The sequence below is a fragment of the Oryza sativa genome, chromosome 12, assembly GCF_034140825.1.
Source record: "Oryza sativa Japonica Group chromosome 12, ASM3414082v1".
In the NCBI taxonomy this organism is placed as follows: Eukaryota; Viridiplantae; Streptophyta; class Magnoliopsida; order Poales; family Poaceae; genus Oryza; species Oryza sativa.
This window is the reverse complement of record NC_089046.1, coordinates 27,467,336-27,484,385: the sequence shown is the minus strand read 5'-3', so window position 1 is coordinate 27,484,385 and position 17,050 is coordinate 27,467,336. Positions and strand designations below refer to the sequence as shown.

The 17,050-nt window shown below is 40.7% G+C and overlaps 2 protein-coding genes across 3 annotated transcripts; one reads left to right on the top strand and one right to left on the bottom strand.

Moving 5' to 3' along the window:
• The first annotated feature begins 4,207 nt into the window (after positions 1–4,207).
• On the top strand, positions 4,208–6,993 carry LOC4352843 (deoxyhypusine hydroxylase-B-like). Of its 2 annotated transcripts, none has more exons than NM_001423633.1 (7): positions 4,208–4,500; positions 5,074–5,207; positions 5,297–5,523; positions 5,610–5,748; positions 6,191–6,317; positions 6,413–6,531; positions 6,634–6,993. In NM_001423633.1, the coding sequence occupies exons 1-7, from the start codon at positions 4,380–4,382 to the stop codon at positions 6,673–6,675; spliced, it is 909 nt and encodes a 302-aa protein (NP_001410562.1). In that variant the 5' UTR covers positions 4,208–4,379; the 3' UTR covers positions 6,676–6,993. The 2 variants fall into 2 exon arrangements, with proteins under 2 accessions (NP_001410562.1, XP_066162096.1); XM_066305999.1 differs by having other exon boundaries at positions 4,238–4,500; positions 5,297–5,527; positions 5,614–5,748; positions 6,634–6,797.
• A 396-nt stretch (positions 6,994–7,389) lies between these two features.
• LOC4352842 (uncharacterized) lies at positions 7,390–9,383 on the bottom strand. The gene is made up of 3 exons (NM_001423632.1): positions 8,464–9,383; positions 8,105–8,224; positions 7,390–7,827 (listed from the first exon to the last, which is right to left on the bottom strand). The coding sequence occupies exons 1-3, from the start codon at positions 9,194–9,196 to the stop codon at positions 7,721–7,723; spliced, it is 960 nt and encodes a 319-aa protein (NP_001410561.1). The 5' UTR covers positions 9,197–9,383; the 3' UTR covers positions 7,390–7,720.
• Between the last annotated feature and the right edge of the window lie 7,667 nt (positions 9,384–17,050).

Genomic DNA, 17,050 nt, shown 5'->3' with positions numbered 1-17,050 from the left:
TTCTGGATCCGCCATTGATTCTCTGTACATATTATATGTACAACTATAATTACTTCAACTCTTCACACATAATCAAATATACTTTAGTTAGGTATGTTTGCACACGCGTACGTACGTACATTTAGCATTGTGCATTGAACAAGCTAGCTATATATGTATGCTAGTTAGCTTTATCTAGCTAGGAGTAGTAGCTTTTTTTTAGATAATGGAAATAGATTACATCTCCGGCATCTGTCATAAGACACACAGCCATATGTTTAAAAGTAATAAAAAGGTAAGATAAAAATAAATCAAAATGAGAAATAAGGTGATGGGACAAATCCCCAACTCCCCTTTGTTATTGACTAGCGTTAAACCACGTAAAATATTTTAGCTAGCAATTATTATGGAACTACGCCACCCATAATGGAATAAGAGACCCTTGGCTACCGATTCGAAGAGTGTAGCACAATTGCGCATAGTATCCTGCTCCTCCTGTGGTAGCATTGTAGACCAAAAGTGGAGCCAGTAGTAAGACATGAAGATAACCTGCATAGGGTTAGATAATTGTTTACCATTAAAAACTTTATCATTGCGACAACGCCAAATTGACCAACATACAGCACTAGCTCCAATTAGAATCATCTTCTTAATGGACCTAGATACCCCTCTAAGCCAATTAACGAAAATATTTTTGGCGTTACGGGGTAGGGGGATATTAAAAGCAAAAAACCCACATCTCCAAACAAACTGAGTGAAATGACACTCAAAGAAAAGATATTGGATTGTCTCTTGTGCATAGCAGAAAGAACAATGTTTGTCTCTCCCCAATTTTCTTTTAGCCGGGTTATTTTTCGTTAGAATTACTTTCTTATGAAGAAACCACGTGAAGACCTTAATCTTTAGCTAGGAGTAGTAGCTAGAGGAACATATCTATCTTAGTATAATATATATACAGTGCCACTGGCAATATAGAGCTAGTTGTGCGTATATACCAAGCTTATTGCGATGCAGCACACAGCACAAACCGCTTACATGTGTATATATAGGGCACTTAAATTAATAGTTAGTCGGAGGCATGCATGTATCACTGTCAGTTAATTGGAGGCTGACTAGGCCTAGCTCGATCGATCGATCCACTTTTTATATTGTCATTCATTAGCCAGCTAGGTTAAGCTTTGTGATAGTTGACACTACCTAGTTAGCTAGAGCTACTGCTCCACTGTCACAAAGACAAATCGTTTTTGACAGGAGACCGTCGTCATTAAGGTGGTGTTTAGATCAAGGGACTTAACTTTAGTCCCTGTCTTTAGACACTAATTTAGAGTATTAAATATAGACTACTTACAAAACTAATTACATAAATAAAAGCTAATTCACGAGATAAATTTTTTAAGCCTAATTAATCTATAATTAGAGAATGTTTACTGTAGCATCACATAGGCTAATCATGGATTAATTAGGCTCATTAGATTCGTCTCGCAAATTAGTCCAAGATTATGGATGGGTTTTATTAATAGTCTACGTTTAATATTTATAATTAATTTTTAAACATCCGATGTGATAGGGACTTAAAAGTTTTAGTCCCATCTAAACAGGGCCTAAGATACAACATCATCCCCCACCAATTATTCTTTTTATTTTATTCACGAATGCGAAAAAAAATTGCACGTCAATATATTAGAGAAGAAATCAGAGATTTGATTAGGGGCAATTGTATCTGTGCCCCCGCTTTCGAAGCCAATTGCTATTTTACCCTTATTTTTTAGGGTTTACAGTTTTACCCTTACTTTTTGAATCTGAAGCAGCCGTGTACCCCTGTTTCAAACAGCAGGTTCTAACGGTGTTAGTTGTAGAGAAAATGACATTTATACCCTTAGTGGTTATAGCATTTTTGCCCCCATTTTTTTCAACTGTGTATGATTTTGCCCCCTATTTTGTGACTTTAGCTTGTAAATAATTCAAATATGAGCATCTCTTGTGATGTTTTTGTATTTTAACCAAAAAAATCACAAATACTAGACAATTACGAAATATGACCAAAATTTGAATAAAATTTCGACAACATTTTAATAGAATTTTGACACAAACTAGCCTCAGCCAAATTAATTCAATCTGAAGCGAAAACAAAACCAAATCAAAGCTAAAATATCACACGCTGAAATTAATTCCGGACATCATAAATCTTCAACCAGCCGCCTTCCATCCACCCCAATCGCCACGTCTAACTCCACAATTATGCAGTAAACTCCTGAAGTGCAAAACCACCAGTAGCATCATCCTGAACTGGAACTTTATGAGCGGAAAAGAAGCACTTGGCCAGCTCGGAGATGCCAGCGACGTCGTCGAGCGCTAGCTGCTCGTCCTCCGCCGCTGGGAGGCGGCCGTCCGGCGCCGCTGCCGGCGCAGCGTTGCCCGGCATGAGCGCGCGAAGGTGGTGCGAAACCGGTCGCCCTCGCCGCCGCCGCGACGGCCGCCGGCTACTCCGCGCGCCTGGGAGCGGCCGTTGCCGCCGCCTGGCTACTGCCCCGTCGGAGCGCCGCGCGAGCCCCCGTCCTTGCAGCCGCTGCCGCGCCGCGCGCACGCCCTCGCCGCTGCTGCCCTGCCACGCGCCGCCGATAGGTTTCGGGTTGGGAGGAGAGGGATTCAATCTCCAATTCTCTATCCATTCACTGAGGGGTACAAAGGTAAATTCATATTTCATGAAATCTTTTTTTTATTTTCTTTTGTATTTCTTTAACCCAAAATGCGGGACCCACCTAACGGATGTTAGAAGTGAGGGCATACGGCTGGTTCAGATTTAAAAAGTGGGGTAATACTGCAAACCCTAACAAATAAGGGTAAAACAGTAGTTAAGTTTGAAAGTGGGGGCATAGATGCAATTATCCCTTTTGATTACACAACGTAAACGACCAGAAAACCATTGCCAGGGGACAAGAAGAAAATTGGAAAGGAAAAGACTGTAAAAGGAAGAAAAACCCTCCTTAAAGAAAAAAAAACTCCTATTAATTATTTTTTTACATACCACTATCTTATAATCCTCATAAAATTTTAGTGTAGCAGAAATTAATTTCAGAGAAACGTATTTATCCATGTGATTTTTACGCATGTCCAATTTAACTATTCCTTCTGTTTCAAATCATTCTAGATCTATATACTGAATCAAACGTTCTAATTTGTATCATCAATAATTTCTTAAAACTCAAATAGTTTAGTGTCATGAGAAATATTTCATGATATATAATTTACTTGTTGAACTACATGGATTTCTAAAAATTGATGGTCAAAAGATAAAGATAAGACGTGTGATTTAGGACAAATGTAAAATGTGAAACGGATGGAGTACTTAAAAAGATGAATATTAATATGTAAATAAGAGTTCTTACTAGTTCTTAAGAAAATAATGTTGACAAAATGTGACCACACACTCACGTCCAAAAACACACACAGAAATGATTGTGATAAAGAGAAAGGCGCCATGGATACACACAGCACTTCTTTGTTGGAAGCTAGCGAAGCAAATGGATATGGACACCTCAACGAACTGACCCGTACGCCCGCACGTAGTACGGGGATTTTTTTTAACTTTTAATTTTATTTATTAAAATATATAAAAATAGTTTTTTGGTTTTAAAGTATTACAAATCAACCCCTTACCGTTCTTTAGGAGTTTTTTTCCAAAAAAAAAGCGCCCTCCAAATAATTTTTTTTATAACGTGACACATGTCCATTGATATATTGTAATGGTCATGAGGAAGAAAAGTGGCACTTCACGGGCAACCCCCACCCTCTAAAATAGCGACCTACAATATTTTGCAGACGGTCTCCTTATAGCCCTCTAGGATGACGTTAAGGGGTTGCCTATAAATGGCTAACCCTGATTATTTTACAGGCGAATCGCTTGTAGCCTTCCGAGAGAGCGAGAAGGGGGTTGCCAACAAAATGGTCGACCACTCTTCATGCGGCGGTTAGCATGAGCCAATAACCGTGTGCCACGTTATTTTTTAAAAACGCACTCCCAAAAAGCGTTAGGGTTGTAGATTTTTAAAACTTTGAAACCAAAAGTTATTTGTTTAAAATATTTTAATAAGTAAAAACAAAAAAATTTAAAGAATTCCGTAGCACTGTAGCCCATTTTTGATATGGCCAAGGCCCACATAGCAACGCATATGCATCATTCATGGGCCTCCATTTCTAGTGGGTTTCATGGGCTTCTCTTTTTTTCCTCGGCCGAAGGCGAAGCGTTCTTTTCCCCTTTGGGACGCGGGATTCCCTCGCCGCCGCCGCCGCCGCCGCCGCCGCCGCCGCAGTGACCACCTCGCTCGCCGGCGGACTCGATTGGCTCACCGGCGGCGACGGAGGAGGAGGAGGCATCTGCGGCGTTCGGCGCGACCCCGGAGATGGAGGGGTTCCTCTGCGACCGCCTGCTCGACGCGGCGCAGCCCATCGCCGAGCGCTTCCGGGCGCTCTTCTCCCTCCGCAACCTCCGCGGCGACGCCCCTCGCCGCGCCCTCCTCCAAGGTCTCCCCCTCGTCGGCTCACCCGCTTACTTGTCTCCTTATGCAGCAGCTTTGGTTTCCACCGTGATATGATTCAAGGTCTCAGTAGCTTGCCGACTTGGTGTCAGTACTCAGCGATCGACGACGTAGCATAGTTAGCTGCCATCTTTCTTCTAATTTGCTTTCGTTGATCGAGCTAGTTTGATGCGATTCGAGGTTGTGAAGATGCAATTAGCTGTCTGTGTGCTGGTAGACTGGTAGCATTTCTTCGGTATATGGTGGCAAGTATTACTGTCATGCCTTGTAGTTTGGTACCAAATTCCCAATTCAGTAATCCATCTCGCATTCTTGCTCAGGCGTTGATCTGACAAAGTTACTTTATATTTCCTTTCTTGTACTAGTTAATTCTGTGCTAATTTATGCTCTCTTATGATTTATGAATCATCCTTGAAGTCTGAAAACAGTGTTTAACATTGAACTGAGAATGATTGTTTATGTTTCTACTGTCATATAGAGCTGTTAGATCCAATTGCCTGTCAATGTTTTGTTAATGAACGGGCTTAAGAATACCTGATGTGTTTGCTGCAATGCTCAGCTGCAAGGGACTCTTCAAACTTGCTTGCCCATGAGGCTGCATTTGCACTAGGACAAATGCAAGATGCTGAGGCTATCCCTGCATTAGAGGCAGTTCTCAAAGATCTTTCACTTCATCCAATTGTCCGACACGAGGTAATTGCTACGACGGACTAATGCCATCTTCTGCTTATAGTGATTTACTTTCAATTTTGAGAAGCTTTGTATGTTTATTCATTCATTAGGCTGCGGAAGCGCTTGGAGCTATTGGCCTGGAAAAGAGCATTTCCCTGCTGGAGGAGAGTTTAGCTGTTGATCCTGCCGTGGAAGTTCAAGAAACATGTGAGCTGGCTATTAGACGGATAGAAGAGCAAAAGAATACTAGTGGAGTTGAAAGTGCAACTGTTTCACCTTTTCTCTCAGTTGATCCAGCACTGCCTGCAAAGCAAGGACTTCCAGTAGAACAACTAAGGCATGTCGTTCAACACAGTCCTACATGTCTTCATTGTGCTTTGTGTGTATTATCATGCTACTAATAGCATGGTTATTAATTTTCAGGGAGCTTCTTCTCAACGAGCAAGAAAGCATGTATGAACGTTATGCAGCTCTCTTTGCACTAAGGAATGACAGTGGAGATGCTGCTGTTTCTGCTATTGTTGCTGCTCTAGGCGTCAAAAGTGCTCTTCTACGCCACGAGGTTTGCTTGAAGCCTTGAACTTCGATAATCGCTGTTGCATCTTTGTCCACAAGCATAAGTTATGCAGATCCTTACATCTCTTGTTATGATACAGAAAGGACATTAGCAAAGCAAAATTATCCAGTTACACCTACTCAGTTTTGTAGTAATTAGGATACCCAATAAATTGTTTTCTGTAAGAAACTAGGGGTGGAGCTTCATCCAAATAAGGTAGAGAAAAAGGCAACATATCAGGATAGGTTTGGTGGCATGATGTATTTCATGAGACAGCTGAATATTCTAGAGTGCACATTTCTTGATCTATTCATGATAGCACCATCTCTAAAGATCAATCTATTCTTTTTATTGAGATAATCAACAACCTTTTTCATATTGTTACTGTTATTTATGTTGTCATTGTGTTCTCCACTGTAATCATTTTTTCTTCTGTAATGTTTTGCAGGTTGCTTATGTGTTAGGCCAGCTACAAAACAAAGCTGCTTCAGATGCACTTTCCACTGTCCTGAAGAATGTTGATGAGCATCCAATGGTCAGGCATGAAGCTGCTGAGGCCCTTGGTTCAATTGCAGGTAACTAATACGATAAGATTTGATTTCATCAGTCTCTCATCAACCATGGATATATGTCAAAGCTTTGTGAGAATATGTCCAATGCTGTCCTGCAGATCAGGAAAGCATTGCACTTCTGGAGGAGTTTGCAAAGGACCCTGAGCCAATAGTCTCCCAGAGCTGCGAAGTAGCACTCAGCATGCTTGAATATGAGAGATCAGGGAAGGCCTTTGAGGTACATACATACACGCCAGGCCTAGATCAAACAGAAAAGCATTTGTAACTAGCTTTGTGGCATTGTCTAACACATTGTGCTGTGTTGTTCCATTCCATGCAGTTTTTGTTCCCGCAGACTCCTCAGGTGCAGCAGGAGTCCTAAGTGAGTTGTGAAAGTGTGAACTGAGAGCGAGAGGCAGGCTGGAATGTGTCTAATCCTGTAATCCAAACCTTATACCAGTCTACCTTGAATTGATATGTTCGTCAAAAGGATTTACTGATCAATCTCTGGGCTCTCATTCTAGGAAGAAAAGAGAATGTGTTTTCTTTGAGTACCAACTAGACTAGGTGCTTAATGATCCTATTAACGCATTGTTTTTTTTTAATCTTGCACATATATTTCGTTATTAAAATGAGTAGTACAAGATATAAGTGGGATAATGCACATAATACCACGATGCTGATTAATTGTCTGCAGTTGAACACTACAGTGCCACTGCACATGATGTCATACCACCGCAGCAATGCAGCATATGCAATATAAATAATCTAGCTTATCTTTTGACTGTTAACACAGGAATTAATGAAGAACTAAAGGGTGTGTGCACTTTATTACCATTTGCAACTCTACTAAATTTTAATAAGATAACTGATCTTACTGATACTATTCTTCCAAATTTGGTAGTTTTGAAAGTTTCTCCTAATAAAAACATTACCAACATTTCTTTTTTTAAAAAACAAACTAAACACATCCAATGCAACCAAAATTTAGTAACACCAAAACATGTCAAAATTTAGCATTAATAAATTTTGGTAAGGTTAATTTTGGGAACAAAGTGACACAAGCCCTAACAAAGAGTGTGTTATGATCACAATTCAGGAGAAGAGATATGTGTATATATCAAAATCAAAACTGTGACCAGGTAAAACACTGGTCATCAAGCATGAAGTATTTACACCGTCAAAGCACTCTCATAGAACCAGTATACAACCTCAACTTGAGGTGCAAAACCATGCAAAAATCTGATGGCACACGAATGCGCAAGCATAATGTCAGCAACCAGTTGGTACTCACTTCTGCCAACTGGTAATACAGCAGTCAAACCAGGGAGAACTCAATGCATGCGATGTGAAATCACTGGGTAAAAATCACCTAAATGCTATGAGAGGCCAAGTAAGATCAGTACTCCAATAGCAATTGGTGGAACCTAATGCGTCATCAGATGCTTGACGAGGTACCCGAGCACAGCAAAGATCACTGCCGCAACGAGCAGCGCCACGACAGAATGATACGGCCCCCCAGCACCAGCGGCAACTGCAAGGAGGAGTAGTGTTAGTGTCAGCACTCAGAAGATTAATCCGGCCTAGTACCCTACTGATTGTATACTTGCAAATGACTTAACCATTATTACTCCATTGATCATATGAAAAATCAAGAACAGTGTTAAATTACACGCAAGAAGTTCCAAGAACACAAGTATGACATCTATCAAGAACAATACAGCAGAAAATGATGTAATCGAAGATCAAGAACAATACAGCAGAAGATGATGAAATAGAATTGATGCCCCTCTCTCAATGCAAGAACTCACCTCGGAGAGTGTCGACGGGGAGGACGGCAGCTGAGGCGTTCCCCAACGGCGGGAGCCACGAGAGCTCAGAAGCGTAGGCGTCGCCGTCCTCACCTACCAAGTTCCTCCAGGCCTGTAAATCTGCAGGTAGCGAGGAATCAGGCATTCAATTGTTTCTACGAGAAGCAGCGCAGTAGTTGTTTCGCAAGAACATGAGCATTTTATAGTATTTCGCAATAAAATCAAGAACAGAGGGCACTCGATATGTCGCAAGAAAACCAAGAACCAGAGCATTTGATATTTCGCAAGAAAACCAAGAACCAGAGGGCACTCGATATGTCGCAAGAAAATCAAGAAGGAGAGGGCCAAGAATTAGGAACCTGAGGGACATGGGCATGGGCACCGCATATCGGCGTCGGCGTCGTAGGTGTGCGAGGCCGGCGATGGAAGTGATGGTGGTGGCTGCTGCCGGAACAAGGGAACTAAGTAGTTGACGCAAAGCTTGGCGGCGCCGTAGAGGAAGACGGCCCAAACGATGATGCTGAGCAGCGTGAAGAGCACGGTCGTGAGGCATGTAGATGAGAACACATCGTCGTCGTCGCCGCCGCCGCGCTCCATATAGTCGCCGACGACGATGTCGGTCTCCTCCTCCTCGCCGCCGTGGCCGGCGCCCGTCCCCTGCTCGTCGTCGGGCTCACGCGGGGGCACGACCTCAACCGCGAGCGCAACCCCGCCTCTGTCCTCCGCCGGGTGCAGAGCTCTCTCCCGCTCTGGATGCAGAGCGTCGCCGCCGCCGCCGCCGCCGCCTGCAGCCAGCGCCACCACGGAGTGGACGACGTCGACGGGTATGTCGAGAAACACCTCCTCATCGAGCTCGAACTCGTCCTCCGCCATGGGGAACGGAACGGAGGCGGTGATGAAGGATGGTGGTGGGAGGGGGAGGGGGAGGTGGGGATCGAGTGGAGAGCTTTGAGGTGGTGGTCGGGGTGGAGGAAGAAAGGGGGGAACTCGGCGGCTGGGGCGCTGCTTATATAGGCGGTTGGGAGCGTAACGCTTCTTCTTCTTCTTCTTGGCGGTCTTCTTCTCCACCGCAGGCGGCGGTCGGAGAGACATGGTGTGTTCGGTCCGAGTCGGCGACCATTGACCACCGACGCGCAACTCCGGTCGTCGGGGAATAGCCACTCCGGCGAGGCCCGGGCCCGGAGCTTCACCGGAACCCCGCCGCCTCCGGCGATGCGCAACCCACCCCTGTGGCACGCGGCCCACGCCATGGAAGTGGCGACTGAGATCGAGGAGAAGAGACTACTCCGTACTATGTCTATGTATCATCACCACTGGACCCCCATACACCGGCACCGGTCCATGGGCCATGGACTCACTCACCCCGACTTCCTGTTCTTTTCGGTTTACTTTTTGCAAGTATTTTTCATAAAAAAAAGTTGTTATAAATATACATATTAATCCATTTTCAACTTTTAACTAATATACTTAATTAATTATGTACTAATGAATTTAATTAACCATATACTTAATTAATACATACTCCTCCATCATATAATATAAGAAATTTTGGTTGAACGAGACACATCCTAGTAATACGAATCTAGATAAGGAGCCTATCAAGATTCATAGTACTATGATGTGCTCCATCTACCTGAACTTACTTATATTTTGAGACGGATAGAGTAATTAACAAACATAGTCTAAGATGGGCTTAGACCCTGTTTGGAGAGCTTAAAATTCTGAGAAGAATCTGGTTAGAATCTAAAAAGTTGGCAAACCCAGATTTTTGACTTATAATTCATTTTCTGGATTTTACGAGAAGCTGCAACTACCCGGACCTTCCCAAACATGCCCTTAGTCCACCATGAGCTGTGGATCAAAATTCAAATTCTCTCTCTCTCTCTCTTCCACTAGAAGTGGGCTCCACCCATCAGACCAAATACTCCTTTACACTCCTTTTAAATTTGGAAAACTCTTTTCTTTCTTGCAAAAGTTCATTTAAACTTGTAAAATCCATATATTCCTAGCCACAACTCTGATTGACTCCGTTTAGCTATTTGAATTACCCTTGAAGAAAATATCTACCTAACGACGCTATTGGTTTCTTTTTTTTAAAATAATCACTGGGGGAGGGGGGGGACGGACTTTCCCCACCTGAATTTCATTAAGGAAATAGAAGAACTGGGACTACAAGAGATTAGTGGTTTCTTACATAGGAAGAGAGAAGATCTTTCCACACTGAAACAACTACCATATCTTCTCTACGAAGACGCTCAGCCCAGAGAGTAGCATCTTCCACACATTTTACAACCATTCGAGAGAGGGATTTAGGGAGATAACCAAAAACAACATCATGCTTGTGAATCCATAAACCCCAAAAGCAAAGTAAGTAAAAGACTTGAAAGTGCTTATCAGGACAACAATTTTACGGTCCTTGAGAAGATATGTGTGTCCAACGCATGAGTGCAACGGAGCAAATTTTTCTTTGAGCGGTAAGGAATCACGCCAGCAATCAGATCAAAAGGAAGTGCGGGCAGGGTTTCCCAAACTGCCAGGGCCGGGGTTACCGGTCTCCGGCGGTAAGCACGGTTACCGTGGTAACCGTGAAAAATCGTATAAAACCGTGCAAAATTTATCAAAATTTTAAATTATTTTTTAAATTTATTTGAATTTAAGGAGGTTACCGCGGTATTTATATTAAAAAGAAGTCATAGTACTCCGATCCCTTTATATATGATAACCAAAACATCATTACTCAAAACTAAACTCGTGTCTTTCACATATATTACAATGTACGTAGGCTTTTAACCTGATGTGATGAGATCAGAGGCCAAAGGCAGCAACATGACCAGTGTTTCTACCTTCAACGAGGTTATGGATGACGGTCACAGCAAGCATGATCGCAGGGCCAGAGCCACCCAAACCCATGAAACCAGCCAACAGATTCAGTAAACCAACACAAATTCCAACGATATATGCTGCCATGGTCATGTAGTGCCTGCATCGCCTGGGACTAATCGACTCGTCCTCGTCATGCTCCTGCAGCAGCTGCTCAGGCGACACTCTTGTTCGTTGCGTCTTCTGCAATAAAATTCAATATATCTATATATAAACGTACGATTTATATATAACTAGTTAATTGATCAAACAATATGAACATACTCAATTCGTCCTATTAAAAACTAACCTAATATTAGATATGACACATCCTAGTACTATGAATTTGTTCAGAGTTTTAGATTTATTTTTTTTCTTTAGACGGAAGGAGTAGACTGGTACTTACCTTTAGAAGCCTGACGAGGTATCTTTTTGAACGTGAGCAAACTCTGAACCAAAATACCGAGAGAAGAGCATATCCCAAAACCACGAACGCAACATAAAGAAAAGAATGGACCGGGTCTATCACAATGTCATCCAGGCTTCAATTCATCATGCAGCAAAAAGAAAACAGGTCATAAGACAGGTTAGTTATACATATATGTAGCTCAAATAAAATTATAAATTGAGTCCTGCCTAGCTTAGTTACTGCCTCCGTGTTTTTTTATCAATAAATATTTAGGAGAGGAGGTAGTGTATACTAGTAGTTTCAATGGAAATGGATGAACAAGTAATTAAAGCTAGAAGAAAGAATAAAAATGAGGGATACATACGTTAGTGGCGTTGTTATGTAAGAGGCGATCCCACTGACAGGCCAGTAGTGCCCAGGATACTGCCTCATTTCCTTCCAAATGCCAAGCATGTTCACCACTTTATTCGTCTCGCCATACTTGATGCTAAGCATCTGCATACATATATGAACAAAGTAAACAAACCAATTAATTAATTAAACAACGGTTAACAGCACAACACGATCAACAAATTAATCGCTCTGTATCCATTATCTTAAAAAAGAAAATGTATGTAGCTACCTGTGAGATTGAAGAGAAGGGAAAGGAGAGGAGTGCAGGTTGCAAGATGATGGGAGCGTAGGCCAGGTAGGAGACGCTGATGGTGTGTGTGATTCGCAGCGTTGGATCAGCCGGCGACCTCACCGGCGGCAAGGTGATGTGATGGTCTCCCAGTATTATCAACACTAACAAAAAGAAGGCCAAAGTAGCAAGCATCATCATCCAGGGGTATGCATGGTTCAAGGCCTTCCAGAAAATACATGCACTGCAAACATTTAATCCAATAATACATATTATTAGCTATATATAGTGTACTAGTAATCAATCATTCGAGCTAGTAATTATTACTCCCTCAGTTTTAAAACGCAAGATATGTTAGTTCTTTATAAGTTAAAAGTTTGACTAAATTTATAAAAAAAAATATAATATACATTACACGAAATTAATTTTGTTAAATTCATCATTAAATATATTTTTATAATATACTCCCTCCATCCTAAAATGTTTGACGCCATTGACTTTTTTTAAAATGTTTGACCGTTCATCTTATTTAAAAAATTTAAGTAATTATTAATTCTTTTTCTATCATTTGATTTATTTTAAATATACTTTTATGTATACATATAGTTTTACACATTTCACAAAATCTTTTGAATAAGACAAACGGTCAAACATGTTTAAAAAAAGTTAACGGCATCAAACATTTAGAGAAGGAGGGAGTATGATTGATGTTAAAAATTAATGTTATTATATTTTTTATAAACTTAGATAAATTTGAGGTTTGATTCGGGATAAAACTAAAACACTTTACTTAGGCTTAGGCTGATATAATGAAATAAATAAATAAATAAATAAATATATATATATATACATATTTATATATATATATATATATATATATACATATGTATATATATATATATATATATATACATATGTATATATATATATATATATATATATATATATATATATATATATATATATATCCTAATGAGAAATTCTTACCAGCAATTGGCGGCCGAGAACAAGGAGAGACCGGACAAGAATCCATAACCCTTTCGAAGGAGGTCGTCCAGATAAATGGCAATGAGACCACCGGCGATTAGTTGAAACACGAACACGAGTGCAGCTGTAGTAATAAATGGCGTGCCTCCTGCAATGGCGGAGGCATATAGAACAATGGCAACAGGCGACACGATGGCTATCTGCATCGCAAACAACCTCCGTGTCCTCTCCCTGAATCGATCGATCCAAGATTATTATTATTATTCAGACTTAATTAAGTTAGACCATGCATGCATGTGGATGAATTTGTGGTTTTAGTTTTTGGTAATATATATGAATTAGTGATCATCGATCGAATATATACGAGTAAAGAAGCTAAAGTTGTCAAATTAATAGTTTTGATAAAAGTAGCTACAGTTTTCTAGAATATACCCTTAATGTCATCTTAGCATAAAAAAGACATTTAGAGCACCCATAATGGTTATCTATAAGCTCTATACAAGAGATCCATGTCAGCATATTTTCTTACTTGAAAGAGATTAAATGAAAAGAGAGAGAGTAAAGCTATCTACTAACCTGGAGATAGTCTACAGAGAAAAACGAGGCAATGCATTAGAGAGCTATAGATACACATGTAGACATACTATTGAGGTGTTTTACTATTAATCTAGTCTTTTGCTGAGATGTACATGTTTTATAGAGAGCACCTTACTTTACCATTGCGGGTGCTCTTAGAACAGTACATAATGCATTAACTCAAGAGGTGATATATAATTTTTTTTTTGCTTAAAAGCAGAACATCAAAGCTCGAATAGTACGCATTAATCAAACGTCTATTATTTAACAACGGAGTTATTATTAATAAGTACTCCCTTTATTTTATTTTTATATTATAAATTACTTTGACTTTGACTTTTTTTCTAGTTATAAACTTTTTTAAGTTTGATTAAGTTCTTATAAAAGAATTTAGTAACATGCATATACAACACCAACACCAAATTAGTTTGCTTACTTAAATATAGCATTGAATATATTTTGATAATACATTTATTTTAGGTTGAAAATATTATTATATATGTTTCTTTATATATACTCACTTAGAAAAAAAAATCAAAATTACTTATAATATAAAAAACGGAGACTGAGATATTACAGGCGGCGGCGATGGTCGGGGAGCCTGTCGTCGTGGACGCCGATGATCTTGAGCGCCATGCAGAGGTGGACGACCATCTCCGAGTAGAGAAGAGGGACCAACCCGAGCGCCATCACCGTAGGCCGCAATGACGCCGACATGGCGTTCATCCAGTATCGCGGGTCGTGCTCGCCGCCGCCGTAGTAGTTTTGGACCCCGTAGAGCAGCAGCTCGCCGGCGACGAGGAAGACGAGCAGCGACACCGCCGTGTAGAGCACCTTCCGCCGGAAAGAGACCGCCATGACGCCGCCGGCGTTCGTGCTGCTGTCTTCTACCTCCGGCAACAGCCTCGCCAATAATCTAGCAGAAGCAACCGCTGCTGCTACTGCCATTGATCGATCGATGGATCAGTGAATTTCGTCGATTCTCTTGTAGCTTTTGGTTAATTTCTGACGCCGATTTTGATTTTTTATCGCGTTTCGTTCGGGCGGTGCAAACCGAATCATTATTGGATTCCATTCCAGGCCGAATTTGTGTACGGCTCGAGTTGGGCCTCAACTGGGCCGCGTATTCTCCACAAAGCAACGAATTAGTATATGGGCCTCCATTTCAGGTTAATTTCATGGGCTTTTCTTTTCTCTTTTTATTTTTTTTCCCTCAGTTGATCCAGCATTGTCTGCAGCAATTCATTGTGTTTTGTGTGCATTTATCTTCCTATTTTAGTATAGCGTGGTTGTTCATTTTCAGGGGGATGCTTGTCAACGAGCAAGAAAGCATGCACGACAACAGTCAACAGAGAAACAGGGTTTATCAATAAACATCCCCTTTTACTTGCTTTGCTAGATTTCATTTTCACACATTGGACCTCTGAATCTGTCTGTCTGACTCATGCTGTTATTATGCATTGAACAGGATGATGATTACGTTGAGACGAAAATGTCTGAGCTGAAAAAAAAAAGAGGTGATGAAGTATTTCAGAAGAGCATCAGTGTAGTACACACTGTCACTGTTACATTCTTCTATCTGCTTAAAAAACTCATACTAGAATATTACTGGAATGCTAGTACTATGCTGAAAGACTAGTGCATCAGCCCATTACCTCTTTGTGTGCAACTCAATGCAAAATTTTCCGTTCCCTTGAGTTAGCAATAAGAAAAAAAAACTAGATCTTTCCTTCCATTCCATGGATTCATAAAATCAGCAATTGATACCTTTTTTTTTTACTGTATAAGTAATGAATTTTATGATATAAAATCATCGTGAGCTTTGTGCACTCTGGAACTGGCCCATCGGCAAAGTGTAATGTTTTGCAGGTTGCTGCTTATGGTCAGGCAGGAAGCTGAATGAACTTTAGTCACGATGTGTTGTTTGATGTATACTTCCTCCGTCCCAAAATATAAGTATTTTTAGACCCTCACACGGTCTTCGATATACTACTTTAACCAACGGTATCTACGAAAGTAAAATGTTTTAAATAAAAAGACTAGCATATTATGATAGTTCGTTTAATGATAAATATAGTAACATCAAATTTATGTTATTAATCTTTTTTAATTTTTTACTATTAACAGTTAAAATTTAAAAAGTTTGACTTGGCACTATTCTAATAATGCTTATATTTTAGGACAGAGGGAGTACATTTCTGAATTGGGGAGCTGATACTTGAGTTTTGTGCAGCAAAGCAGAACTGGGAATTCAGAATTCAGATTGGAAAGAAAGTGACAGACAGAGAGGTACGGCCGTGTAAAACACCCTACGCCGGAAAGAGACCATGAATTGCTGCCTTGTACGATCGACCTCGCCAATCTACTACTACCAGGCACCAGCAGCAACTGCCATTGATCGATCGATCGATGAATTTCTCGGCGATGATCCCTAGCTTGATTAGTTTCTTTTTTTTTTTGAGAAAGGGAGGGAAACTCCCCCGTTTTCATTAAAGAAAACGCAGATGATTACAAGAGTTCCAGACATCAAGTTCTTACAGAAAAGACGGGAGAAAAAGGAAAACAAACAGTTATTACAGGACTAGAACATTGGCATTTCAAGCATCAAAACACAGGTTTCCATCGTCGTCTTCAAAACTTCTTGCCATTAGTTTAGCCTGCCTCTCTCTGTTTCACATCCTATTCTTTGTCTGCCGCCCCTCCATCCAAATTTTGAGTGAAAGATCTCATTTGCTACCTGCCTTAGTAGCTGCGCCCCCACTGCATTCTTCCTTTGTCTCCCTCCTTGCTCTGCAAAATACTCCAAGAGTTTAAATTTGAGCAAATGTTGTAAATTATTTCTATAGGATCAACAGGCATAATTCCATCAAAGCAGGCTCTGTTTCTTGCTTTCCAAATGGTCCACAAGACTGCTGTAACCCCCACCATAATCAACTTCCCATTCCCTTTGCCAAATTTCAAAATCCAGGAGCTAAACATTTCCCCCACATTCCTGCCAGGCTTCACATTGAGAGTGCATTCAACAACACTCCAAATGAAATGAGCCATCGGACAATCTAAAAACAGATGTTGGATGGATTCACTCTTGTCACAGAATTGGCATTTAATCGAGCCCTTCCTCCAACCCCTTTTGAACAGATTATCTTTTGTAAGAATACTATTTCTTAGAACCAGCCAGGAAAAAACTTTCACCCTGGGTGGTGCTTTGATTTTCCACATTTTTTTGTAGGGATAATTGATCCCCTGTAATATCAAAGCTCTGTAGAAAGATTTAACAGAGAAACCTTTACTAGACAGTCTCCAAATCAGTCTGTCTTTTTCATTAGTTAGACTAACATTGTCCAGGGCTCTACCAATATTAGCCCATTTTCTCTGTTTAACTGCATTTATGTCTCTCCTGAATTTGATTGAGCCTAACCCTCTTCTTTTGATCTCTGCCACAGTCACATTTTTTGTCAAGGTTATGTTATAAAGATCTGGAGCAGACTCTTTA

What these genes read in the sequence shown, in the direction of transcription:
- LOC4352842 (NM_001423632.1), bottom strand. Translation starts at nt 9,196, where the DNA reads ATGTCTCTCCGACCGCCGCCTGCGGTGGAGAAGAAGACCGCCAAGAAG. An exon ending in CCCATGCCCATGTCCCTCAG is followed by an intron (nt 8,225 to 8,463) that starts GTTCCTAATTCT and finishes CGCTACCTGCAG; the next exon opens with ATTTACAGGCCTGGAGGAAC. An exon ending in CCCCGTCGACACTCTCCGAG is followed by an intron (nt 7,828 to 8,104) that starts GTGAGTTCTTGC and finishes TCCTCCTTGCAG; the next exon opens with TTGCCGCTGGTGCTGGGGGG.
- LOC4352843 (NM_001423633.1), top strand. Translation starts at nt 4,380, where the DNA reads ATGGAGGGGTTCCTCTGCGACCGCCTGCTCGACGCGGCGCAGCCCATC. An exon ending in ATCCAATTGTCCGACACGAG is followed by an intron (nt 5,208 to 5,296) that starts GTAATTGCTACG and finishes TTCATTCATTAG; the next exon opens with GCTGCGGAAGCGCTTGGAGC. An exon ending in GTGCTCTTCTACGCCACGAG is followed by an intron (nt 5,749 to 6,190) that starts GTTTGCTTGAAG and finishes AATGTTTTGCAG; the next exon opens with GTTGCTTATGTGTTAGGCCA.